Source organism: Erpetoichthys calabaricus, chromosome 10 (assembly GCF_900747795.2).
Source record: "Erpetoichthys calabaricus chromosome 10, fErpCal1.3, whole genome shotgun sequence".
Classification (NCBI taxonomy): domain Eukaryota; kingdom Metazoa; phylum Chordata; class Cladistia; order Polypteriformes; family Polypteridae; genus Erpetoichthys; species Erpetoichthys calabaricus.
This window is the reverse complement of record NC_041403.2, coordinates 152,376,517-152,403,957: the sequence shown is the minus strand read 5'-3', so window position 1 is coordinate 152,403,957 and position 27,441 is coordinate 152,376,517. Positions and strand designations below refer to the sequence as shown.

The window sequence follows — 27,441 nt, the reverse complement described above, 5'->3', positions numbered from 1 at the left end:
GTCCGCTATGTAAAGGCACTATATAACACAGCTGTTTGTTCAATATCTTTTAAGGAAGAAAATACAAAGTCACATGAGAAAGAAGGCAAGCCGCTATGTGAAAGAAGAATCATGAAAAGTCAGGACATAAAAGGTGAGACAGAAAAAGTGTTCTAGGAGCTGCCTGGTCTTGGGTTGGCGCCCGCATTGAAAGTGACATTTGAACCAAAATATCTGTCCTCTCTGCTTGCTTGTTACACACCTCTTACAAACAGTTGTAGTAATAAAATGCATTGCATTTGTCATTCCAACAGATGGCACATCACAAATGGTAGCACTGCTTTTACGACTCTCATACCAAATGGCATATAACAGAAACATATGCATTACATTTGTTATTCCAACAGATGTCATTTTTACAAACATTTCTAGAAATAGAGTGCATTGCATTATTATAGAACAGAGATGTATGCATTGCATGTGTCATTCCAACAGATGGTGCAGCACAAATATTTAAAATGATTTCACAACTCTCATAACAAATATCATTTAACAGAGACATATGTATTGCATTTGTTATTCCAACAGATAGCGTTTTTTCAAACATTTCTAGAAATAGAGTGCATTGCATTTGTCATTCTAGCTGATGGCGTTTTTACAAACATTTGTAGAAATAAAGTGTATTGCATTTGTCATTCCAACAGATGGTGCATTAATATTAAAACTGCTTTTACAACTCTCATAGCAAATATTATAGAACAGAGATGTATGCATTGCATGTATCATTCCAACAGATGGTGCAGCACAAATATTTAAAATAATTTCACAACTCTCATACAAATATTATATAACAGAGACATATGTATTGCATTTGTCATTCCAACAGATGGCACATCACAAATGGTATCTCTGCATTTACAAAACTCATACTAAAAAACATATAAAAACATAGACATATGCATTGTATTTGTCATTCCAACAGATAAGCGCATCACAAGCTTTAACACTGCTTTTACAACTCTCATAGCAAATGTTATACAACAGAGATGTAATGCATTGCATTTGTCATTCCATCAGATGGCATTTTAGCAAACATTTGTAGAAATAAAGTGTATTGCATTTGTCATTCCAATGGATGGTGCATCACAAACATTAAAAATTGCTTTTACAACTCTCATAGCAAATATTATAGAACAGATGTATGCATTGCATGTATCATTCCAACAGATGGTGCAGCACAAATGTTTAAAATAATTTCACAACTTTCATAACAAATATTATATAACAGAGACATATGTATTGCATTTGTCATTCCAACAGATGGCACATCACAAATGGTATCTCTGCATTTACAAAACTCATACTAAAAAACATATAAAAACATAGACATATGCATTGCATTTGTCATTCCAACAGATAAGCGCATCACAAACTTTAACACTGCTTTTACAACTCTCATAGCAAATGTTATACAACAGAGATGTAATGCATTGCATTTGTCATTCCATCAGATGGCATTTTAGCAAACATTTGTAGAAATAAAGTGTATTGCATTTGTCATTCCAATGGATGGTGCATCACAAACATTAAAAATTGCTTTTACAACTCTCATAGCAAATATTATAGAACAGATGTATGCATTGCATGTATCATTCCAACAGATGGTGCAGCACAAATATTAAAAATTGCTTTTACAACTCTCATAGCAAATATTATATAACAGAGACATATGCATTGTGATTGTCATTCCAACAGATGGGGCATCAAAAACAAGAGTTTTTTTGATGTGTCATCTGTTGGAATGACAAATACAATGCATTTTACTACTACATGCATTACAAAATACATTCCAATAGATGGCACACTGAAAACGTTAATGGTGAGGTCTACATTGATTATTTAGATTTCAACCCGTCTAGCTAGTATGGATGGTGCATTGCTTTTCAAACTTTTTTTTATGTATGTGTCTGTGTTATTATTGTCACTTTCTAATGAGACATGCCACTAACAAAGTCATTTTCATTGAACACATGAGAGTAAAGTTGAACTTGAATTGTCCATGCCTCCCACTGGGTGTCACCTGGCAACTGTAATTATTAAACCGTTGGTTCCCTCAGCACATTTTCCCTTAATTACTTTTGTATGTACTGTAAGCAGGCTTCCACAGTGTGACGTGTGCAACCAAAATGTGAAGTCTAGCATTCAAAACACAGCCGGCTGCACTCTCTCCTTGATGTTACTTGGGCACAGTAATCACTTACTCATTTTCCAAAGCTTGTTTTTAGTCTTTTTACTAAAACATGCACCATTCAGCATATCAATTAGAGTGTTATCTAGAAGCTGCCACATGCCTATCCCATAACTCAATGCGCCTCCTACCTGTTGCTGCCTGGCAACAGAAAATTGTTATCTGTTATCTTTTGGCCATTTGAACCAACAGACACAGATTCCTAGTATTTATTCTCAGTTGTGTATCAGAGCTCCAAATGTCCTGCTTGGCACCGATCCTTCTGTTGGCCATGTCCTTTACTTGCTGTTACCTGGCAACCATAATTACTTATGCATTACCTGAAGATCTTTGTAGCCTCTTGAGTTTAATATACAAACAGATTCTTACTTAGCACTGAGGATTAAGAGCTCCAAGTGCCAGGCATTCTACCCACTCCTGACTGGCCCTGCCTTCCACTTTTTGTTGCTTGGCAACAGTAATTTCTTGACCCATATCTTTGACTTTGCTTAGCATAGCTTTGCTATGTAAATGAGCTCTTCACACTTTTTATTTGCTCTAGGCATATTCGCTAATATTCATCATCCACGTGGCCACATCTTCTGCTTGCTGTTACTTGGCAACAGTAATTACTTCGCCGCTATCTGTGGCTAGTTTAGGGCTATTTTACTGTTACATATATGATGACTCCTAGAAATAATTTGTCTTAATTTACCTATTTATATATATTGTGACTGGCGGCCACAGCCATTACCCGGCTGTGGATGCCAGCTTGGATGGAAGGACCGGGGGAGAAAGTATCCACAGGGCACTACCTTCCCTGGGACGCTAGAGGGCAGCCATGTTGGATTACCACAGTTTCCTGCAGGGCACACTGGGAGTTGGAGTTTGGCTCAGCCCTGTTGGGTTCTGTGGGGGCTACCGGGCGGAGTTGCAGAGACTTACCTTGAACGACCATCACACCTGGGAGTGACGCTACTGACCATCGTACAGCACTCCCAGGAGTGGAATAAAAGGGGCCGCCTCCCTCCATTCAGGGAGCCAGAGTTGGGAGGAGGAAGACGACGAAGCTGGCCAGAGTCGGAGTGCAGGCAGAAGGACTGAGAGGGAGGCGAAGAGAAGAAAACAACCGTGAGCAGTGTACTTTAGTGCTTGGTACTGTACTGTCCCATGGGGAGCGAGGAAAAAGCGCCCCCCCAACTCTGAAGAGAAGTGTGTTGTGTGCTGCACTTGTGTCAGCTTCCCAAAACCCGACACAGACAGACGCAGGACGCAAGTTCAGCAACACACACTTTTTACTTTTTCGTGGGAAATGCTTTCACTCCTTTTCCCACCTGCTCAGCAAAGTACACAAGCACAATAAACGGGAAGCACTTTACCTTCTCTTCTTTCTTTTTCTCTCTCCTTCCACCTCCACACCTCTTTCTTCTGGCAAGCTTCATCCCTCTTCCTCCCAACTCTGGCTCCTAGAATGGAGTGAGGCGACTCCTTGTATAGAGCACCTGGAAGCAAGAGCAGCATTTGGGGGTGGCAAGTAGGGTGACTGCCCCAGGTCCTGTGCCTAAGGGGGCCCCGCTTTTGAGGTCTGTGTGTCCCTTTTGAGCAGATTTGTCAAGTTATATTCTCCAGTATATATGTATATATACAGTGCATCCGGAAAGTATTCGCGGTGCATCACTTTTTCCACATTTTGTTATGTTACAGCCTTATTCCAAAATGGATTAAATTCATTTTTTTCCTCAGAATTCTACACACAACACCCCATAATGACAACGTGAAAAAAGTTTAATGTTAACGTGTTACGTGACTGTGCATTCGGCTTCGGACGGACATGAGTGAGTGAGTGAGTGAGGAGGCAGGTGAATTATGTATCAAGATTGTGGCTATTTGTTGGAGAGATGCTCATTGGAAGGAGCTTTGTGGAATAAAAACTCTTTATTGTATTTATATTCTTATATTGTGGCCTGTACTGCTGTGTCTGGGGCCCTCTGGCGCCCCCTTGTGGTTACTAAGCATCAACTGGATGATAACACACATACAAGATGGCAGGGTTGTTACAATCTGCTTTATATATAAGACTACCAAAATACCCGCGCTTCGCAGTGGAGAAGTAGTGTACACATATCTAGATATACATATATATACATATATACATATATATATATACATATACACATCCACATATATATACATTGTAGCAGATAAGCGTGTCGTCCACCTCTCGAACCCTCAGGTACCACTCTTCGGACCAGGTGAAAGTATAATAATACTTTATTTTAATATTACAAGGTGCACAAAGCACTCTCCTCCACACACTCATAAACACAATAAACTATTTTTTTCTAAACAAACCTCCTCCTCTCCCAGACACGTCGCCACCCTACCTCCCAGCTCAGCTCAATGTCTGGGCTCACCCAGAGTCCTTTTAAAGCCCCTGACCCGGAAGTGGCTCCAAGCCAAACCCACAAGTCTGTTTTCCTTCCGGGTCAGGGCAAAGTCCTTTTCTTCATCCCGGGAGCACATCGCTTCTTCCAGTCACGTGACTGGGATGCACTCCCGGGTTATAGGGCACACAAGAGCTTACTAGCCCCCCTACAGCGACTCCTGGCGGCCCCCAAGGTATCCAGCAGGGCTGTGTCAAAACACTACAAAGTCCATGAGGCCCTGCTGGAACTCGGGGCGCAAATATGCTGTCCGGAGGGCTCCTCCTAGCGGCCTGGGGGTGACGACCGGAGTCCATAGCCGGTCGTCTGTCACAACATATATATATACACATATCAACACACATGTATACAGTGGTGTGAAAAACTATTTGCCCCCTTCCTGATTTCTTATTCTTTTGCATGTTTGTCACACAAAATATTTCTGATCATCAAACACATTTAACCATTAGTCAAATATAACACAAGTAAACACAAAATGCAGTTTTTAAATGATGGTGTTTATTATTTAGGGAGAAAAAAAATCCAAACCTACATGGCCCTGTGTGAAAAAGTAATTGCCCCCTTGTTAAAAAATAACCTAACTGTGGTGTATCACACCTGAGTTCAATTTCCGTAGCCACCCCCAGGCCTGATTACTGCCACACCTGTTTCAATCAAGAAATCACTTAAATAGGAGCTGCCTGACACAGAGAAGTAGACCAAAAGCACCTCAAAAGCTAGACATCATGCCAAGATCCAAAGAAATTCAGGAACAAATGAGAACAGAAGTAATTGAGATCTATCAGTCTGGTAAAGGTTATAAAGCCATTTCTAAAGCTTTGGGACTCCAGCGAACCACAGTGAGAGCCATTATCCACAAATGGCAAAAACATGGAACAGTGGTGAACCTTCCCAGGAGTGGCCGGCCGACCAAAATTACCCCAAGAGCGCAGAGACGACTCATCTGAGAGGTCACAAAAGACCCCAGGACAACGTCTAAAGAACTGCAGGCCTCACTTGCCTCAATTAAGGTCAGTGTTCACGACTCCACCATAAGAAAGAGACTGGGCAAAAACGGCCTGCATGGCAGATTTCCAAGATGCAAACCACTGTTAAGCAAAAAGAACATTAGGGCTCGTCTCAATTTTGCTAAGAAACATCTCAATGATTGCCAAGACTTTTGGGAAAATACCTTGTGGACTGATGAGACAAAAGTTGAACTTTTTGGAAGGCAAATGTCCCGTTACATCTGGCGTAAAAGGAACACAGCATTTCAGAAAATGAACATCATACCAACAGTAAAATATGGTGGTGGTAGTGTGATGGTCTGGGGTTGTTTTGCTGCTTCAGGACCTGGAAGGCTTGCTGTGATAGATGGAACCATGAATTCTACTGTCTACCAAAAAATCCTGAAGGAGAATGTCCGGCCATCTGTTCGTCAACTCAAGCTGAAGCGATCTTGGGTGCTGCAACAGGACAATGACCCAAAACACACCAGCAAATCCACCTCTGAATGGCTGAAGAAAAACAAAATGAAGACTTTGGAGTGGCCTAGTCAAAGTCCTGACCTGAATCCAATTGAGATGCTATGGCATGACCTTAAAAAGGCGGTTCATGCTAGAAAACCCTCAAATAAAGCTGAATTACAACAATTTTGCAAAGATGAGTGGGCCAAAATTCCTCCAGAGCGCTGTATAAGACTCATTGCAAGTTATCGCAAACGCTTGATTGCAGTTATTGCTGCTAAGGGTGGCCCAACCAGTTATTAGGTTCAGGGGGCAATTACTTTTTCACACAGGGCCATGTAGGTTTGGATTTTTTTTTCTCCCTAAATAATAAAAACCACCATTTACAAACTGCATTTTGTGTTTACTTGTGTTATATTTGACTAATGGTTAAATGTGTTTGATGATCAGAAACATTTTGTGTGACAAACATGCAAAAGAATAAGAAATCAGGAAGGGGGCAAATAGTTTTTCACACCACTGTATATATATATATATACACACACACACACACATATACACACATACATACACACACACATACACATATATACATATACACATACGTACATAGTGCGTTGTAACACGGGCTGTGATTGTTACATGGGAGGGAGACGACAAATCACAGCTTCCCGCTTTCTGATCGGGCCTGTGATTGGTGCTTTGACGGATGCCCAGATCCCACAGTATCTCCCCTTTGGAGAGGCGTTAGGCAAGTGTAATTGAATAGTGGTGCTGCAAGTTTAGCTTTACACCTGTTTTTAAGGCTTATTGACTGAAAGGGGCTTTCATGAAAAAAGTTAGGGTTTTGCTACAGGATACACCCTCCACAAGTTAAGGAAGTAAAAATAAAGGTATATATTTCTGTTTTATTTAAACCTTTTAAGTTTGTATGCGGGCGGTATGGTGGCGCAGTGAAAGGTGCCAGTTAGGAGACCCGGGTTCGCTTCCCTGCGTGGAGTTTGAATGTTCTCCCCGTGTCTGTCTGGGTTTCCTCTGGGTACTCCGGTTTCCTCCCACAGTCCAAAGACATGCAGGTTAGGTGCATTGCCGATTCTAAATTGTCCGTGGTGTGTGGGTGTGTGTGGGTGTGTGCGCCCTGCGGTGGGCTGGCACCTTGCCCGGGGTTTGTTTCCTGCCTTGTGCCCTGTGTTGGCAGGGATTGGCTCCTGTATTTAGGATATAGCGGGTTGGATAATGGATGGATGGACATCTGTATGCATAGCCCCATTTGCCCTTTTTCGTTTTTTTTCTTTCTTCAGTAATATTTCAGCAAACCCGGAGCTTGTCAGTTCAAATCCTGGTACTGACACCACTGTGTGACCCTGAGTCACTTCACCTGCCTGTGCTGCAAAAAACAAAAGTAATGTAACAAATTGTACCTCAGATGTTGCAAGTTGCTGGAATAAAGGCATAAGTCAAATAGATAAATATGTATTATACACATAGGAACTATTCATTTATTTTCAGTTAAGTCATCTGCAGCAAACCTTTATAAATGAGGGTTTCTCCTTTTTAGATAGTGCAAACTGTTTCTTCTTCATTGACATTTTCTCTTGGAGAGCTTTTTTCATTTCATTGAAAATGAAAGCAGAAGCTGCCAAAATATGTAGCTTTCTTATTAATTTTTCAACATTGTGTAAAATAAATGTATAAAGTAACATAAAAGGTTTAAATACTGGTTATCCTTTTACACTAAAATATTACTAAAGAGATACAAAAAAAGTAAAATGCATATGTTCTTTTTCTTTAAGGAGATTAAATATTACTGAAGAAAGAAAAAAAAAAACTAAAACAGCCAAATGGGGCTATGCATACGAACTTAAAAGGTTTAAATAAAACAGAAATATATACCTTTATTTTTACTTCCTTAACTTGTGGAGGGTGTATCCTGTAGCAAAGCCCTAACTTTTTTCGTGAAAGCCCGTTTCAGTCAATAAGTCTTAAAAACAGGTGTAAAGATATTGACAATAAGCTACGCAAACCCACCAAGACATGGAATCGTTTAAATCAAGGCGCGAGTCGAAAAACACCATCCCATACTATTAGTTAACAATTAACACATTTCTATATGTATTGTAAGCATACAATACAACTGATAATATGTTGCGCTTATTTATCTGGTGTACCGACATTTTTGCGCGTTTAACAGCTGAAATCTAACGTGGTTTGTGCCCTTCAGAATGAAAACAGTTTGCATTTACCTTTTTAATAAAAGGCGAGCATTTAAGCCTAAGAAATCACCCCGTAAATGCACACGTTTAATTGCACATGTGTTAATATGTATGCTTACACAGTATTAAAAGACACTCAACAATTAACGTCATTTACCTTCGTTCCCGCGTTTGAGTCGTGCTGAAAATCTCTTCCTTGTTTTCAGTTCACGTGATTACGTAGGAGGCGTGATGACGCGATACGTGACTCCGCCTCTTCCATTACAGTATATGGACAAAAAAGAGGTTCAAGTTATGACCGTTACGCTTTGAATTTCAAAATGAAACCTGCCTAACTTTTGTAAGTAAGCTGTAAGGAATGAGCCTGCCAAATTTCAGCCTTCCACCTACATGGGAAGTTGGACAATTAGTGATGAGTCAGTCAGTCCTTTTATTAGTATAGATGGTACTCTTATTGTTATTTGATTTCATTGTTCTATTTGCTTCTATTTAATTTCATTGTTCTATTTGCTTCTATTTAATTTCATTGTTCTATTTGCTTCTATTTAATTTCATTGTTCTATGTGTTTCTATTTCTATTACTGTTCTTTGTAAGGTGACCTTGAATGCTAAAAAAGAACCCTATTGATTAAAATGTATCATTATTATTATTATTAGAAGGGAGGACAGAAAGGAACAGAAAGAAAAGGGAAAAGCATGGAAGGAAAGGAGGTTGAAGAACAGAACAACGGACTAAAGGGCAGGAACAGGAGGGTGAGACGTAGAGTTGAAGCGGGCGGACAGGGAGGTGAGCCCCGGGTGGGGAGCATGTGTGCTCAAGAGCGGGGTGAGGGTTGCCTCTGCTGAGTGTTTTTCTGGAGCAGCAGTGAACCAAGTGCTCTGGAGACTCTCATGGAAGCCCAACGGACTGTGACGGGAGAGGCAGTAAGTTGCAAGGCTTGGCGTGGCTCCCTGTAAAAGACCGACGGACTGGCAACAGGGGCCTGGGCTGGATTGAGAGCTTGTCTGGGCCTTCTAGGTGATGTCTCCTCGTGCTTAAGGAATCCGAAAAGGGTAAGCCGGGGAGATGGCGGAGTTTAGGAAGCAGCACCAAGGCTTGTGGCTTTTAAAGAAAATGTTCACTGTTTGTGCTTGATGGAATAATGTATTGGATATTTTAACACTCCACTTTCGCTGATTTTATGGATTACTTATTTAATGGATGGAGCGCTGCACTATTGGGCACTTTGGTTTTGGTTTGATTTTAATAAAAGCACTGGCACTTTTTACACCAACCCCTTGCAGAATGTGTGTGTCCTCATTTGGTCGGTTCAACTCGGTCTGTGACTACAGATGGTTTCGGGTTGAAGAGGCGATTGTGAAGATGACCCGGACCATCACAGTGTACAAAAAACCAAAATATCTGAAATAAACTGATTACGTTATATATCAAAGCAGTGCCTTACAGATCTTTAAAAAGCCAGTGACATTGTCGTCCTGCGCACATGTCGTACATTGGATGCTCGAAATACCAATCAACACTCAGCTTTATGCGCTTTCTGCAACGTGTTATTTGTACACGATAAGAGAACACAAAATTATAACCAAGCCACAATCAAACGCAAAGTACAATTTGTTTCTATAATGCAGGTCACTTTTTTCACTCATAAGATGGTAGAAACTGAATGATTGAGGACGTGTCATTTGAGTAAGTAAAAGTAATTAGTAAGTTTCTGAACCAAAAAATTAAACCCTTCTAGTTTCTTGTCGGTACAGCTGAAGTCCGAAGTTTCCATCCACTTTGGGTGAATTCTTTAAAACTCACTTTATAAGCCTCCACTGATTTCATACTAACAAACTATAAATTTGGCATATCGTATAAGATGTCTACTTTGCGCAGGGCGGAAGTCATTTTTTCCAATGATGTTCACAGTCCTCAGAGGATTTCACTTTTTCTTAACTATTTCACAATTCCAGCGGGTCACAAGTTTCCATCTACTTTGTTCATATTTGGTCGCATTGCATTTTAATTGTTTAACTTGAGCCAGACGTTGTGGGTCGCCTTCCATAAGCTTCTTCCAATGAGTTGCTGCAATTTGGGCCCACTCCTTCAGATGGAACTGGTGTCACTGGGAGAGGTTCGTAGGCTTCCTTGTACCATTTGCTTTTTCAGTTCAATCGGAGTGAGGTCAGGGCTTTGTGATGACCACTCCAATGCCTTGGCCTCATTGTCCTTAAGCCATTTTGCCACAACTTTGGGGGTCATTGTCCATTTGGAAGACCCCTTTGTGAGTGAGCTTCAACTTGTAACAGCCGACCCCTTACCCAGCTGGCAGCTACACCTCCAAGACCTGTGGCCTGGATAAATAACTGAGATGAATCTATCAAGCCGTACCTCTAACAAATAAACTTTTCCCCACAATCGATGGTGTAAACATAAGCACAAAAGAAAAGCAGATATGTAAAAATAAGTGAATATATTAAAATGGAACACAACAAAACACTATTGCACATGCCCCATGTAGAATATATATGTATATCCCTCCACCAGAGCGATACCGTGACAACACTATACAGTGTATATATATACTGTGGCACCCGGCTGGGTTTGTCGCCCGGCCGGGACGGCCAGGAGGAGCGGAGGAGAGCTTGTGCCTCCTCCAGGACACGAGGGAGCGTCCTCCCTGGTTACCTTGGGGACCACAGGTACAGAGCTTGGAAGCTCAACCCTGTAGGGGCCCGTGGTCACTGCCAGGGGGCACCCCGATGCCATGGGAGCCCTGGACCTCAGTACTTCCGACACACCGGGAAGTGCTGGGGGGAAGAGTATTGGGGACACCTGGTGGACTTCCGGATACACCAACAGAGCTTCCGCCACACAGGGGTGTGGCTACAGAAGCCCTTGGGATGCACCTGGAGCCCATCCGGGGTGTATAAAAGGGGCGCCTCCCTCCAGTCGAGGGCAAGAGTCGGGTGGAAGTGGACGAAGCTTGGTGGAGAGGAGTGGAGGCGGACCAGAGACTGAGAGAAGGCATTGTGCGTGTGGCCAAGGACTTGAGGGGTGATTGGTGCTGCGGCACTGGGTTTGTGCTCACGATAAGTGTAAATAGTAGTTGTGAATAAACGTGTGTGGTTTAAACATCATGTCTACCTGTCTGTGTCCGGGCTGTTCCCCACAATACACACACACAATAACAAACCCTCCCTATCCCCAGTAACATATAATGAACACAAAACACAGATAGCAATGAATGAACACGGAAAATGGCAATAATATTGAACTTGAGTCCGAGTACACAACTGTCCTGAGTGCGGATGACTGGTCAACAGATATGTGATGCGTTTGTTTTTCCCGGAACAAATGGAACAACCTCACCGTGAATCCTCGGCGCGGGGTGGATGATGTAGTCCAACCGCGGGGTCTCCGGTGATGAGGGAATTGAAATAAGTCCGGCGGAATGAAAAACAAACTCTTTGCAGTAAACAGCAGGTCAGTTGAATCGTTGTGATGAAATGTGATCTCCATCTCTCTCCTTTCCTTTCCCTGTTCTCTCCCGATTGTTTATATAGTACTGCCTGATGTAATTGATTGATCGTTAACAGGTGTTTTCCATTTTGGGGCTGCGGTCTCTTTCCATCATCCGTCCCCCTTGTATTTACGGGGACCACATTTACTGATGCACACAAACAGCAAACGGGGCAATGGAAACAAAACGCACTCAGTACAAACATTGAACAACATTATTACTATGTAGCCCCACTACAAACTTCCTTGCTGAGCTCTTGAGATGTTGCTGCAGTAGATCTCCATCATTGTCCGTCCTCATGATGACATCTATTTTGTGAAGTTCACCAGTCCTTCCTGCAGCCCCCACAACATGATACAGTAATCCCTCCTCCATCGCGGGGGTTGCGTTCCAGAGCCACCCGCAAAATAAGAAAATCCGCGAAGTAGAAACCATATGTTTATATGGTTATTTTTATATTGTCATGCTTGGGTCACAGATTTGTGCAGAAACACAGGAGGTTGTAGAGAGACAGGAACGTTATTCAAACACTGCAAACAAACATTTGTCTCTTTTTCAAAAGTTTAAACTGTGCTCCATGACAAGACAGAGATGACAGTTCTGTCTCACAATTAAAAGAATGCAAACATATCTTCCTCTTCAAAGGAGTGCGCGTCAGGAGCACAGAATGTCAGAAACAGAGAGGAAAGCAAACAAATCAATAGGGCTGTTTGCTTTTAAGTATGCGAAGCACCGCCGGTACAAAGCTGTTGAAGGCGGCAGCTCACACCCCCTCCGTCAGGAGCAGAGAGAGAGAGAGAGAGAGACAGAGACAGAGACATAGAAAAACAAAACAGTGAAAAATCAATACCTGCCCTTTGAGCTTTTAAGTATGTGAAGCACCGTGCAGCATGTCGCTTCACGAAGCAGCTGCACACAGAAGGTAGCAACGTGAAGATAATCTTTCAGCATTTTTAGACGAGCGTCCGTATGGTCTAGGTGTGCGAACAGCCCCCCTGCTCACACCCCCTACGTCAGGATCAGAGAAAGTCAGCGCAAGAGAGACAGAGAAAAGGAAGTTGGGTAACTTCTCAGCCATTTGCCAATAGCGTCCCTTGTATGAAATCAACTGGGCAAACCAACTGAGGAAGCATGTACCAGAAATTAAAAGACCCATTGTCCTCAGAAATCCGCGAACCAGCAAAAAATCTGCGATATATATTTAAATATGCTTACATATAAAATCCACGATAGAGTGAAGCCGCAAAAGGCGAAGCGCGATATAGCGAGGGATCACTGTACTCCCACCCCCAGGGTTGACGGTTGAGATGATGTTCTTTGTCTTGAAGGCCTCTCCCTTTTTCCTCCAAGCATAGCGATGGTCATTATGGCCAAACAGTTGGATCTTGGGCTCATCAGACCAGAGTTCATTTCTCCAGAAGGTGAGATCTTTGTCCCCATCTGCCATTGCAAACTGCACTCTGGCTTTTTTATGGTGCCTTTGGTTAAGTGGCTTCTTCCTTGCTGAGCAGCCCTTCAGGTGATGTTGATATCGGACTTGTTTTACTATGGATATCGATACTTGTCTACCTGTGTCCTCCAGCATCTTCACAGGGTCTTTTGCTGTTGTGCTGGGATTGATTTGCACTTTTGTGCCAAACTTTGTTCTTCTCTAGGAGACACAATGCGCCTCCTTCCTGAGCGGTGTGATGGCCGGGTGGTCCCGTGGTGTTTATACTTACATATTATTATTTGTACAGATGAATGTGGAACCTTCAGGCATTTGGAAATTGTTCCCAAGGATGAACCTGATTTGTGGAGGTCCACTTTTATTTGTGAGGTCTTGGCTGATTTCTTTTGATTTTCCCATTACGTCAAGCCTGAGTTTGATGGTCGGCCTTAACAGACATCCACATGTTGACTCCAGTTAGGCCACCTGGCTGTCAGAAGCTAATTGTCTGACTGTCTAAAGGCTTGACGTGATTTTCTGGAATTTTTCAATCTGTTTAAATGCACAGTTAACAAAGTGTATGTAAACTCGTGACCCACTGGAGTTGTGATGTCGTCAAGAAAATGTGAAATCCTCCGATGGTCTGTGAACATCGTTGGAAAAAATGACTTTTGCACTGTGGAAATTAGACGTCCTAAACGATATGCCAAATTTATAGTTTTTAAGTTTAAAATCTGTGGAGGGCTGTGAGGTGAGTTTTAAAGAATTCACCTAAAGTGGATGGAAACTTTTGACTTCAACTGTAGATATTTATTCAATTCCATTTTACAATGAGGCAGATCAAATTTTCTAATTTCGTACCAACACAACATGGCGATTTGTAACAGTTTTAAATGAACTTGGAGCAAATCTTCTTTGAATCATCTTAATAATGTTATGAATACCCCTACGTGTGGAGGGTTGCAGCAATCAGTGAGACAACAAAACTCCTAAAACGCATGCCCCCACAAACCAACACCCCTGGCAATGGTATCATACATCATCGATGGGAACGTTTAAGATGTCGCACAGCCCTACTAATCAATCAATGTCTTCTCTTTACAGATGAACGTACCCAGTTGGCCACTCACTCAAAAACACATGTGACCCAAGAAGCCTCTTTGCCTAATGATGTGGAAAGCAAGTCATCACCTCGTAAAGGAACCCAAGGAGTCATCTTCAACCATACAGAGGCACAGCCATCTAAAGAAGGCGGCACACAGAATGAGACGAAGGTGTCCACCACAAAACAGCTCTGTGAGGGCACAACCAACCCAACAATGCATGATAAAGACGGTTTAACAGAACTGAGGAAGACAACTGAAAAAACTGTGGGCAGTAAAGAAGGTGCAGGCTTCAAGGACATGACCCAGGGCACCAGGGATAAGAAATCTCCTCCAGAAGACAATTCTGGCCAACATGGAAGCCTGATGACCCTTAAACACAAAGAACACTTAACCAATTCCAGTTGTGAGAACCTGGACCCTGCAACGCTTGTGTGGATTGACAGTCCCGGTCTCAGACATGTGCACAGCTGCCCCGAGTCCCTGCAAAGGTGAGTTACGAGTTAACTGACCAAATGCCAGCCGGGGCGTTCTTGGTCCTTTCAAAAATGAGACTTGGAGTCCAGTTCAATTAGTGCTTGACTTGGTAAGAATTGTCAGGACACCTGGGACTGTCAAAGGGCCGTCTTGCCAGCCTCATAGGCCCCTGGGCGAGGTAGTGTGCTGGGGGCCCTTATTTTGATAGCAAAACAGAAACATACATAGGCATCAGAAACATTGTGGGCTGCTATGCTCCTGGGGTGTGCCCATATGTTAAGATGGTCCTGGGGACTGATCTACAGGGTAACAGGGTTTGCCGTTATCTTAGGAAGTAGAAAGAGATTCACGTAAAAGAGCTATTAGAACATTAGAACAATCCAGACGAGAACAGACCATTCAGCCCAACAAAGCTCGCCAGTCCTATCCACTTAAGTCCTCCAAAATAACATCAAGTCGACTTTTGAAAGTCCCTAAAGTCTTACCGTTAACCACGCTACTTGGTAGCTTAATTCAGGTGTCTGGGGTTCTCTGTGTAAAGAAGAACTTCCCAATGGTTGTAGGACATTTAACAAGTTTCCAACTGTGTCCCCATGTTCTTGATGTACTCATTTTAAAGTTACAGTCTCGATCCACTGGACTAATCTCCTTCAAAATTTTCCCAAAGAAATTTGGGAGGTTTTTACATTTTTTAGGAAGGTGGAAAGCAAGGAATATTGCCTCCTAAAGATTCGTTCACACTTCTGTGTTCACCTGTGTTCTTTTCAGCAGCTGCATAACACACGTAATCTGTCACATACCGGGAAAACCAGCTCTATTTTTTAATCATGCGACAGGTTGCATATTTTCCACACGAAGACACACCAAAGCACATTACCGTGTTATTTTTGTAGGAAAATGTCACTGCACGGGAACCTGCACCACAAACTGCCCTACTCTGCCATTACCTGGCATCGGCCCTTACCTGTTTCTTGATTCCTGCAGAGGAGGTTGAGGATATGCAAACTCTGGGCACTGTGGAGCTTCGTGTTTCTTTTCTGTCTCAGATGCATCTTTAGGATTTTGATTGTGCTATTAGATCATGTCTGGCAGCTCAACAAATTATCAATACGTGACAAAAACTGAGTCGGGTGAATTTTATCACTAGAGATCTTTATTTTAATACTTAATGACAAGCAGACATGTGCAGAACTGATTCATGTAGCTGTTTCCAGACAGGAGTAAAACGTCTTTCTTCTTGTCTCAAAGACACAAATTTCACTGGTAGCTAAGTGCAAATTTCTTTCATGAATTTGTTTTGTGTGACAAAATGCTTATTTTTTTGACTGCAAATTCAATTTTGCATGCCATCCACTGTTGGTCCCTGCCTTGCACCTAATGAGGCTTCAGCCGCACACTGTAACAAGTGAGTCTGGAGAAACAGATGAAGTAATGGCGAGTGTTAAAATCAGAGACTCTGGAAATGCATCGATGCAAGGAACATGACTCTACCTCACTGAATTCATTTCTTCTCTGAAGCTTATTCTTTGCTTTACTTTGTATATAGTTATGAGCTACGAAGAAGTGTATTGGATCCTAATGCAGCGGCTTCACAAGTGATGAGTATCATCAGTCCGGAGGTGACGGCAAAGACCCCTGACTGCCTGGTGACCACGAATGCCCTTATTGCAGAGCGCATGAGACCACACACCCCCATCGAAATCAGAGTCACACTGGCAGAGCCCAAGGGAGAAGATGTCCCTCAGAAGGGGTCTGCATGTGTTAAAGTCATTGGTAGGATTTTACTTTTTTATTTCAACATCATTTTCCTTGAAATGTTTTGGACTGGGGAAGAATAGATAGATAGATAGATAGATAGATAGATAGATAGATAGATAGATAGATAGATAGATAGATAGATAGATAGATAGATAGATAGATAGATAGATAGATAGATAGATAGATAGATAGATAGATAGATAGATAGATACTTTATTAATCCCAAGGGGAAATCCTGGCTGAAGACTCACTACTTCAGTTTAGCACACCCTGACTAGAGCTGCTGATCGACTGTATAGACTGCATCTCTGTTGTTAGTCATTAGCACTAAAACATAAGTAACATGATAGTTATAATTTGTTACTAACCCTCACCTATTCTGTTTCACTTCTCAGTACTCAAATGTGGCACTTGGTGCCATGGCCCACCTGCCAAGTTGTTTTGCCTGTGTAAGGTAAAGTCACCCCTGATGGTGACTTCACCCCGGATTGGCTGGCCCAGCACTGGCCAAATGGGGGAGGCAGCTTGATGTCTGAGGTCTCCAGGACTCTAAACAAATCCAAATCATATTATGGGATATCATCTACTGTTAAATTCTATTCTGTACTTCTAAAATTTTTATTTTTATACTGTATGTGTATTTTTATACACATCATAAAGAGTTGGGGCAGCCCCCGTATAATATTTTCTCGGCTGCAAAATTGCTTTTTTAATAGCACGATGTGCATAGGTCAGAGTCCAGAACAGAACTGCCTGTACTGAGGAAAGATGGCAGTTTTAAAGGCCTGGAAGGGAAATGACATCATCGGTGCAGGAACTGGGAGTGGCATCCTCGTGCCCGGAAGTGATGTCATCCTTGGAGCCGGCAACAGGCGGGATTTCCTGGGAAAGGTCTGCAAGGGACTGAGAGAGATACTCAGTACACTCCGCCGCCCCCTGGCCTGGTGTAGAATTACTAGTGTTTAGGCCCTTCAGCTGTTTCCCATGAGCACGTGTGTGACAATAGATAGATAGATAGATAGATAGATAGATAGATAGATAGATAGATAGATAGATAGATAGATAGATAGATAGATAGATAGATAGATACTTTATTGGTCCCCACTGGGAAATAAGGAAATGCATAGACAGATCATTAAATAAATAAATATATACACACTCTATAGTCTGAATACACACAATAATGACTAAAAAAACAAAATTTAAAAAGAAATAAAACTTCGGACTCAGCTGTCACATAGATATAGGGAGCACTCCAGATATCTTTGCAAAAGTACAAAGGTCCAAGTCTTTAGAGTCCTGGTGCTCCCTTTCTTGCTATATGGTTGTGAGACATGGATGCTATCCAGTGACCTGAGATGAAGACTGCACTCCTTCAGTACTGTGTCTCTTCAGAGAATCCTTGAGCACCGCTGGTCTGACTTTGTGTTGCTCACAGAGTCCTAAATGAGGCACATGACCTGAATTGTGAGGGAGCATCAGTTATGGCACTACAGCCATGTGGCGCGATTACCCAAGTGAAATCCAACTCATTGTCCAGGACCTGAGTGGCTGGGCCAGGCCAAGGGGACACCCTCGTAACACCTGGCTATGGCAGAACGATGGACATTTCTGAAGGGTGGGACTCGAGAGCGTGTCTGCCTGGGGGGTTGCCAATCTGGATCCTGAGCTGTTTTTTTGTGTGGTGGGTGCTGCAAGTGTGCTGTACCAGTGGATGCTCCCCAACATGACCTGACCGTGGCAGTCACAGTCGCAGTGCTGCATTATGCAGGTGTATTGCTGTCAGTATAAAGGAGCCCCTCTAGTGTTTCTTGCCGCACTTCTGCTGAATAATTTGTTGGATGAAAGTCCTCAGTGTTGGTGTGTCACAGAGAGGATGTGCAGCATTGCTCATAATGGCACTCAGTTTTATTTTATTCTCTCCCCCTCTACTAACTCCAGAGGGTCCAGATTGTGTCCTATAACTGAGTCTGCCCTTCTAATTAGCTTGTTGATTCGGTGGGCCTGTCTTAATGTGATGTTACCAGCCCAGCACACCAATGTAGATAATCGCACTGGCCATCACAGAGTTATAGAAGATGTGAAGGATGTCACTTCCCATAAAAAAGGCACAGAGTCTCCTAAGAAATGGGGCTGCTCTGCCCTTTCTTATATACTGTAGTTTTTTTGTGTTATGAGCCCAGTTCAACGAGTCATTAATATGGATCCCAAGTACTTGTAGGAGTGGACCACCTCTACATCCTCTCCTTGAATACAGACCAAACACAGAGGGTCTTTGGTGCATCAAAAGTCAACAAGAAGTTCCTTGCTTTTGCTGATGTTAAGATGCAGACAATTCTCGTTGCACCAAAAAAAAAAACTTCTCCACCTGACTCCCCTCCTCTGTCTCACCCCCCCATAAGTGCAGAATTATCTGAGAATTTCTGCAATCTGTGGCCTGACCTGCTGTGATATTTGTAGTCTGAATTGTACAGAGTGAAGAGAAAAGCAGACAGGCTTGTTCCTTGTGGTGCTCACATTCATATCTGAGACACAGTCCTGCAGTCTGCCTGACAGAGAGTCCATTATCAGGAGGACATCATAGGCTTGTCCACCTGCATATCTTTGAGTTTACCCCTTAACAGGGATAGCTGGATGGCATGGAAGGCACTGGAAAAATCAAACAACAGAATCCTCACAGTGTTGCCATCTTTGTCCAGGTGAGAATAAGCCTTGTGGAGCAGAGAGATGATTGTATCCTCCACTCCTATAGGACAACTGCAGTGGGTCCAGGTGGTCTACCACAAGAAGACTCATATTGTCCAGCTCCCTTCTCTCAAAGGTCTTCATGACGTGAGATGTTAAGTACCACTTGTCTGTAGTCATTAGGTGAAGAGGCCTCTGCCTTCTTTGGAACAGGAACAACAAAGGATGTCTTACACAGCAGTGACACTTCCTGAAGCCTTAAGTGACAGATTGATTAGGTGACAGAGGGCACCACAAAGTTGGTCAGCACAGGCCTTAAGAACTCGAGGATTGACTCCATCTGGTCCCATGACTTTTCCTGTGTGTGGCTTCTACAAAGTTGTCTCCTTACTTACACTGATGGTCAGAGGTGGACATCACTGGCCATTCCAGTTGACGTGGTGGGAATTGTTAATGATGTAGGGATTGTGTGAGGAGACTGGTCATTGGAAGAAGGTGGAATTGGGAGGGAATATCTATTACAAATTTGGTTCAGGGTGTTAGCTTTGTCCACATCCCCTTCTGGCACCTGAGCCCTGGATTGCTCGAGTCCAGTAATTATGCCCAGTCCACTTCAGATATCCTTCATGTTATTCTGAGGGAGTTTCCTTTCCTTCACTCAGCTTTTTCTTTAGCATGTGCCACACGTCCTTCAGATCCTCTTTGTGATTAGACTTGAAAGATCTTCTCTATTTCTCATTCAGGAGACTTTAGAGTTCCTTAGTAATCCAGGGCATGTTGTTTGAATAGTAACATAATGAACAGATGAACAAATGAATAAATATACTGTAGAAATCCCGCTACAAGTCTCATCTGAGTCTGAGACATAATATTCAAAGAATTGTTTTCCATTACTGCCAGTGATTTCTAACAAAAAGGGTTTGGAGCACAAGAAGCTGAAGACGTAACACTAAAACCCACATAAGGACTGACTTGATGCTCTCCACATGCCACCGTTTTCATCACAGTTTTGTGGACATTGGTGTCGCGACTGCCCCTTTGGAAAATACCCTAAAACTGAAAAGGATCAAACCAGAAAGAACGTAACCACCACCTTTAACCTTAATAAAGCATATAATTAGAGTGGCCTTCATAATGTTTGGGACAAAAACACATTATTCCTTGACTTACTCCTCTGCTCCTCAGTTTACAATTACAAATCAAACAATTCAGACCTGTGATTAAATGCTTTTTTACCAGTTCAGCGCACTTCAGGGCACCATAATGTTTGGACACAGCAATGACAGATCTATTAAAGCCTTTGTCATATTTAGGACTTTGTCGCATATCCTTCACATGCAATGATGGCTTGAAGTCTGCAATTCATAGACATCAGCAGGTGCTGGGGGTCTTCTCTAGTGCAGCCATCTTCAGCTCCTGCTTGTTTCAGGGGCTTGTCCCCTTAAGTGTTCTCTTCCACACATGGAAGGCCTGTTCAGATGGATTTAAGTCAGGTGAGTGGCCTGGCCATTCCAGAATGTTCCATTTTTTAGCTTTGACAAACTCCTGTGTGGCTTCAGCAGTCTGTTTGGCTTGTTATCTTGTTGTAGGATGAAGCGCCGTCCACTGAGTTTGGAGACACTGACTGAACCTGAGCAGATCAGATGTTTCTACACCTCAGAATTCATTGTGCCACTGCTGGCAGCAGTTCCATCATCAATGAAGAGAAGTCTGCCAGTACCTGTGGCAGCCATACATGCCCAAGCCATAACACCCCCAGCACCATGTTTAACAGATGAGGTGGTCTGCTTTGGATCCCAGGCAGTTCCTCTTCTCCTCTACACTTTGCTCTCGCCATCACTCTGATTGAGGTTCATCTTTGTCTCGTCTGTCCACAAGCCCTTTTTCCAGAATTCTACAGGCTTCTTTAAGTCCTTTTTCACAAACTGTAATCTGGCCATCTTGTCTTTGTGGTTTGCATCTTGCAGTGTAGCATCCTTTGTGTTTCTGCTCATGAAGTCTTCTGCTTATAGTCATCTCTGCCACACAAACATCCGTCCCCTGAAGACTGTTTCTGAGCTGTCAGACAGAAGTTTGGGGCTTTTTCTTTACCATACTAAGAATTCTTCTGTGATCATCAGTGGAGGTCTTCCTTGGCCTACCAGCAGCCACTGTGGCCCACCCGGACCAGAGTTGGACACCCCTGGTCTAAAGTATATAGAACCATTTTAAAGTCCCTTCCTTTTAAAGATCCCAGAGTTCAGTGGGGAAAGGATCTCTCACACAACATTTCAGAAAAGGAGTGGAAGTCAGCCAATTCACTCGAGCTCCACATGCGCAAAGCATTCAATTATTCAACTTAAAATCTTTCATTGAGCAAATTTATCTTGTTTAAAATTGTCTAAAATGTTTCCAGGGCAAGATCCAACCTGTGAACGTTGCAATTGAGCTGAATGATACGGTCATACTAAGATCTTACCGATATCTGCAATGGTTTAATACTTGTTCTTCTGTCTCATAATGGCTTCTTTGACTTTCACTGGCACAGCTCTTGTCCTCATGCTGAACAATGGCGACTATAGACTCCAAAGGGTAGAAGTGATCTGAGGTATCTTTTGAAGCCATGAAACCCACCTGAGGAATCACAAAAACTTGTCCCCAAACATCATGGTTACCTAAAATGGGAGGGCGATGTAGAAAAAATGTTGTGTGTCCGAAATGTGTGCAAATCCCCTTAAAATGAAAGTCTGCAATACACACTTTAATCACGATGTCTGAATTGTTTGATTTGTAATTGTAAACTTTGGAGTGGAGGGGGAAATCAAGGAAAAATGTGTCTTTGTCCCAAACATTATGGAGAACACTGATAAACATGTCAGAGAACAAATCAAATGTGCATTTAGCGCCAAGTTCAGCTTCGTCTGGGTGTTTCCAGCTACTTCACTGATGCTCACATTCAATTTGTGGTTGTTAGTTTTTCTCCAAGATGGATGAGATTTTTATTTTGCTGAAGAATTTAAATAATTTTTACTCCAGATAAACTAAAGAAAAAAAGCTTTTGACTTCAGTGCATAAACCTGAAATTTAAATTGAGCAATGCACCTTTATAAATCTGAATAGTCTTGCGAATGTGTCCCCTGTGATGCTTAGATGCTTGATTGACGATCTGTGGTTTGGGGTATTCCGTGAAGCAACAAGCACCACAAGGCAAATGACCCACGATCAACGACCGAGGAGTTTCGGGGGTTTGGAGACCTCCGTGAAGCAGTGGGTGCTGGCACACCAGTAAGCAATGAAACCCAGTTTATGAGCTTTGTCTCCCAATAACATCTGCATTGCAGTGAAAGAACAGATTGTGCTGTGCAGTTGAAATTGCTGAGCTACTACCAGGACCGCCAGTAGGAGAGATGAGCCGAGTGTAAGCAGCGGGTGTTTCATTCAGTTTAGCCCACCTTGTAAATGGCAGAAACGTCAATCAAACCTCGAAATCAGTGACATTACACAATCAGGGCCTGCTCAGAAATCAATATTAGACCTCAGCTTTCGCTAAGAAATAAAAGCAAGGTCCAAATTCTTATAAAAGTTATTCATCTTTAAGAACACTCCACCGTCAGCAGGGAACCTCAGAGAACGCACGCTTCTGCAGCTCATTCACAGGTGACAATTGTGTTTGCAGTGCTTGATTCTTGTCATATCACAGAACGGGAGCATGAACTAACAAATGACCTACAAGTGATAGCACACTGCCATAAAGGCACCACACTCGATTTTGCTGAATCACGACGCAGCCTTCCTCTTTGATGCCCTCCCTGAAATACTATCTTGCTTTGGGGCAACCCAGGTTATGGGAACTTGTGATTTAGTCATTCTTGACCAATTTAGCATTACCAGTTGACACAGTATGCAGATTTTTCGGAGGTATGAGGGAAATCAAGTGCCGCCTGGAGAGAACTTGGACCAACAAGGTGGAGAAGTTGCATATTCCTCATGGACTGTGTTTAGGCTGAGCTCCGTGCCAGACATCGGGCCCAACATGTGCCCCTATGTGCCCAGTCAGTGAGCTTGGAATAATGGAATATATCTCGGTATTGAAGTGCGCTGGTTTTGGTTCTCAGGAGTAACATCTCAGCCTTCCTTGTCCACTTATTTAATTTTTTTTTTTCTTTCTTCTAGATGACAGCCCCCCTCCAGCAGCTTCATTTGAACATCGCTTTGTCACCATTTCTTCTGGCCTGCCCAGCACTCTATTCCACATTAACACCAAGGAGCTCCTCGGAGGGTAGGAAGGTTGAATTTCTGTGAATTTTTGCACCTGTTACTTGTAGCATCCCATATTGTGATGATTCAGTGATAAGCCAGGTTAAGTGGCTGTAGAAAAAAAGCAAATATAGAGACTGCCACTTGACTTGAGAGGGGCATTGGGGGAAAAAATGTTGGAGAAATAAAGTTTTAGTGCCCCCTAACGGCCGCGGCACAAAGTTTCACAGGCACAAAGTTGCTCAAAGGGCTGCCTGGAGGCATACAGGCACTCCGAAGAGCAAGCACTGGGGCTCGAACTGGCCGACTCCGAGGTATGCATCTCAAGCCGTCTTTCGAGCGCACTCACAGTTTCTGGTTGCCAAGTGTGGAGGCGCGCTCCCGTAATCGCTTCAGGACAGAAGGAGAAAGTCAGTCAGTCAGTCAGTCAGTCAGTCATTCTCCAACCTACTATATCCCATCACAGGGTCACGCGGGTCTGCTGGAGCCAAACACAGGGTGCAAGGCAGGAAGAAATCCTGGGCAGGGCGCCTGCCCACTGCAGGGCACATACACACCCACACACTAGGGACAATTTAGGATCTCCAATGCACCTAACCTGCATGTCTTTGCACTGTAGGAGGAAACCAGAGTATCCGGAGGAAACCCACACAAACCTGGAGAGAACATGCAAACTCCACGCAGGGAGGACCCCGGAAGCAAACCCAGGTCTCCATACTGTAAGGCAGCAGCGCTACCACTGCGCCACCATGCTGTCCGAAGGCAAAAGTGCTATATTTAAATTCAGAGAAACAAATCAGAAGGATAGAGAGCTCAGTTTCAGAGTAGCCGGTGTTCTGACGATTTATCCTACTTTGTCGAAGTATCCTACCGTAGTTTATTTCGACAGATGTATCTATCGATTGGTACTACCTTATCGAAACATCCTACCTTTATAATGCATATGGGTAGATCATCTCGATGGGGTAAATAACACTAACTAAATATCCTACCTTTATAATGCATATGGGTAGATCATCTCGATGGGGTAAATAACACTAACTAAACATCCTACCTTTATTATACACATGGGTAGATCATCTCGATGGGGTAAATAACACTAACTAAACATCCTACCTTTTGGCATTTGTCGCACTCCAAAACCTTTAACATGAAAATAATCAAAGTAAAAACCATACACAATATTTTAGTTATTTAAAATAAATATTATTTTTATTTCAAAAAACAATAATATGGAAAAAACATACCCAGTTATCAACATCCACAGACATGCCAAGCCAGTAGAATCTGGAGCACATGGCAGTGTGGGTTTTCAATACACCTGTGTGCCCGCCAATAGGAGAGGTGTGGAACTCCTTGAACAGCTCCCTTGCCTCCTTTTTGGTCTTGATGACCCTCCTACTTCCAAAGAAGAGTTCCCCTTCTAGATTGAAAGTAATACTTATTTAATGCCAGAATTAAATTCATAGAACATCAGATATATAGTGTTTATTATACTAACCCTTCAGAGTGAATTTGGAGGAATATCTCCTGAGGCCTTGTCTCTGAGACTTATCATACCCATCAGGGTATGATCCCGCAGACAAAAAGTTATAAATTTCTTCCCACTTTTTTTCCATAGCTTAAAAAAGCAAAATAAACAATTTGTAATTAGCACATTAAATTAACAGTTTATTTATTACACACTGTGTCAACAAAAGCAACAGATTACTTGGCAAGAATGGTATATACACCGTATATGTTACACCCATCCATTTATTGTAAGTCGTAGCATTAAACTTATAACGTTATACCATGTTATCAGTTAAAAATACCTATGCAGTAAACTGTAATAAATTCATTAATGTAGTAAGGCTAAGAAAAGCATACGTATTACTGAAATACAGTAACACTTACCTCAAACTTCAACACTAGGTAAGACAGATCGACAAGCAGTTTGTAAGCTTCGAGAAAAGTTGCGTAATTTTGGTCTGCGCATGCGTAGTATCAGTAAGTAGATCATTTCGATGGGTAGAATGTTTAGTTGGAACACCGGCAAAGGGAATGGAAGTAAAAGCGGGTGAAAATAAACAGCACTCACTTACCAGAGGCTGAACGAGGAGCCTTCACGTCACCAAGACACACGAGTACGAGTACGCGCACGTGTGAGTGAGTGAGGGGACGTTTAAATAAGGTGGACCGAACCTGAGCAGGTGTTGTCGTTTGGTGCACATCCAGACGTGATGGTTTATTGGGAGACCGTGGGTAACGTAAATGAGAATTGGATGGGCAAAAGGGCTTGCGGTATAAAACCATGGTCCGATCGCCAGGGTTCGTTATTTATTTATTTAAAATTTTATTGGATTTATTTTAACTTTTATTGAATTTATTAAAAGCATGTGACGTTCCATATAGGGAATCCATTCCCGGACGTGTTTATCCCTTCCCGGGAATTCGGGAATCCCGCATTTCATTCCCGGGAATCCCGGGCGCCCGGGATGACACAGTGCACGGGCATCTCACATGTGCACGGTTTTAGAACGACCAACACTTATTTTTAATAAAACTACTGCTATATGTTGACACAAATAAAAGACTAACCTTATCTACAAGCAGTTCATGATGTTATAGAAGTACATGTATCTTTAGTTGCGGTAATAAAAGCGTAGAAAGCACAACGACCTCACAGGTGGCGCAGTGGTAGTGCTGCTGCTTTGCAGTAAGGAGACTGTGGAAGATTGTGGGTTTGCTTCCTGGTTCCTCCCTGTGTGGATAGCGCTTTGAGTACTGAGAAACGCGCAATATAAATGTAATTAATTTTTATTATTAACGTGTCCAGCGTGTGGTCGTCCATGCGAGAGCGCACCTTCGTTCAGAAGTACGCCAGCCGCTGAGAAAGCACGCTCTGCCTCCACTGAAGTAGGCGGCACAGTCATCAGATACTGATACACTTGTTCTAAACAACGCCCGCGCTTACTGTTGCTCTGAAACACCGCCATTTCAGCTTTTACTCATGCATCCAGTTTCTTGTCATCATTCTGTGATGGCAAGTGTCTTAGCACAGATGATGCGGATGCAACAGACTGACGCATTGCAATTTCAAGTTGCTGTTCAAAGCTGTTGTCTGATGAAGTGCAAGCTGCAGCAATGGCGCCAACTTAATTATTTTCAATTATAACTCTGTTATTTCTTGATCGATTTTTACACTTTTAAACGCTATATATGCGAGCTTGGCCGTTCCCGTTTTCCCAGGAATTACAGCAGTTTCATTCCCGGGAATACGGGAATGAAAAATGTCTGGGAATCCCTAGCTCCATAAAATCAAGTCAAAATGAACAAAACTAAATTCAATTCAGCCCCCACCCATGAGAAAGAGAGGACAGCCATCAGCCAGAGCAAAACTTTGAGAGCAGTAAAGAGGGAAATAAGTTCTTCTTCTTCTTACGGCTGCTCCCATTAGTGGTTGCCACAGCGGAGCATCTTCTTCCATATCTTTCTGTCCTCTGCATCTTGTTCTGTTACACCCATCACCTGCATGTCCCCTCTCGGCACATTCATAAAACTTCTCGTAGGCCTTCCTCTTTTCCTCTTGCCTGGCAGCTCTATCCTTAGCATTCTCTTCCCAGTATCTTCTCCTGTATATAAGAACTTATTCTAAAATATTATTGATTAGATCCTGTCAGGTTTTTAAAAAGTTTTGTACAGATCCTTTAAGTGAGAATTAGATTTTTTCCTGTTTCAAATAGTATATAACAGGGCTACTCAAATATAAATTTGAAAGGTCCACTTACTAAATTTCCATTCAGTCTGAGGTCCGGAAAAGTGACTGTCAAATTCCAAATAGAGAACTCCAAAAAAAGGCAATCCCCAAACTTTAGAACTATACACAAAAAAATGACATGGTAGGCCTTTTAGTGTGAAAGGTGACACCTTCTTTGTGCCACCAGTTGTTTGAACTTG

General features: G+C 42.6%; 1 protein-coding gene across 1 annotated transcript in view; it reads left to right on the top strand.

Moving 5' to 3' along the window:
• LOC114658459 (myosin light chain kinase 2, skeletal/cardiac muscle-like) overlaps window positions 1-27,441 on the top strand; it is an 88,082-nt gene that overhangs the window by 7,016 nt on the left and 53,625 nt on the right. The window contains exons 2-5 of the mRNA XM_051932556.1: window positions 55-133; window positions 14,348-14,837; window positions 16,370-16,596; window positions 23,419-23,524. Coding sequence (XP_051788516.1) covers window positions 55-133; window positions 14,348-14,837; window positions 16,370-16,596; window positions 23,419-23,524 — 902 coding nt within the window. The remainder of the gene's footprint in view (window positions 1-54; window positions 134-14,347; window positions 14,838-16,369; window positions 16,597-23,418; window positions 23,525-27,441) is intronic.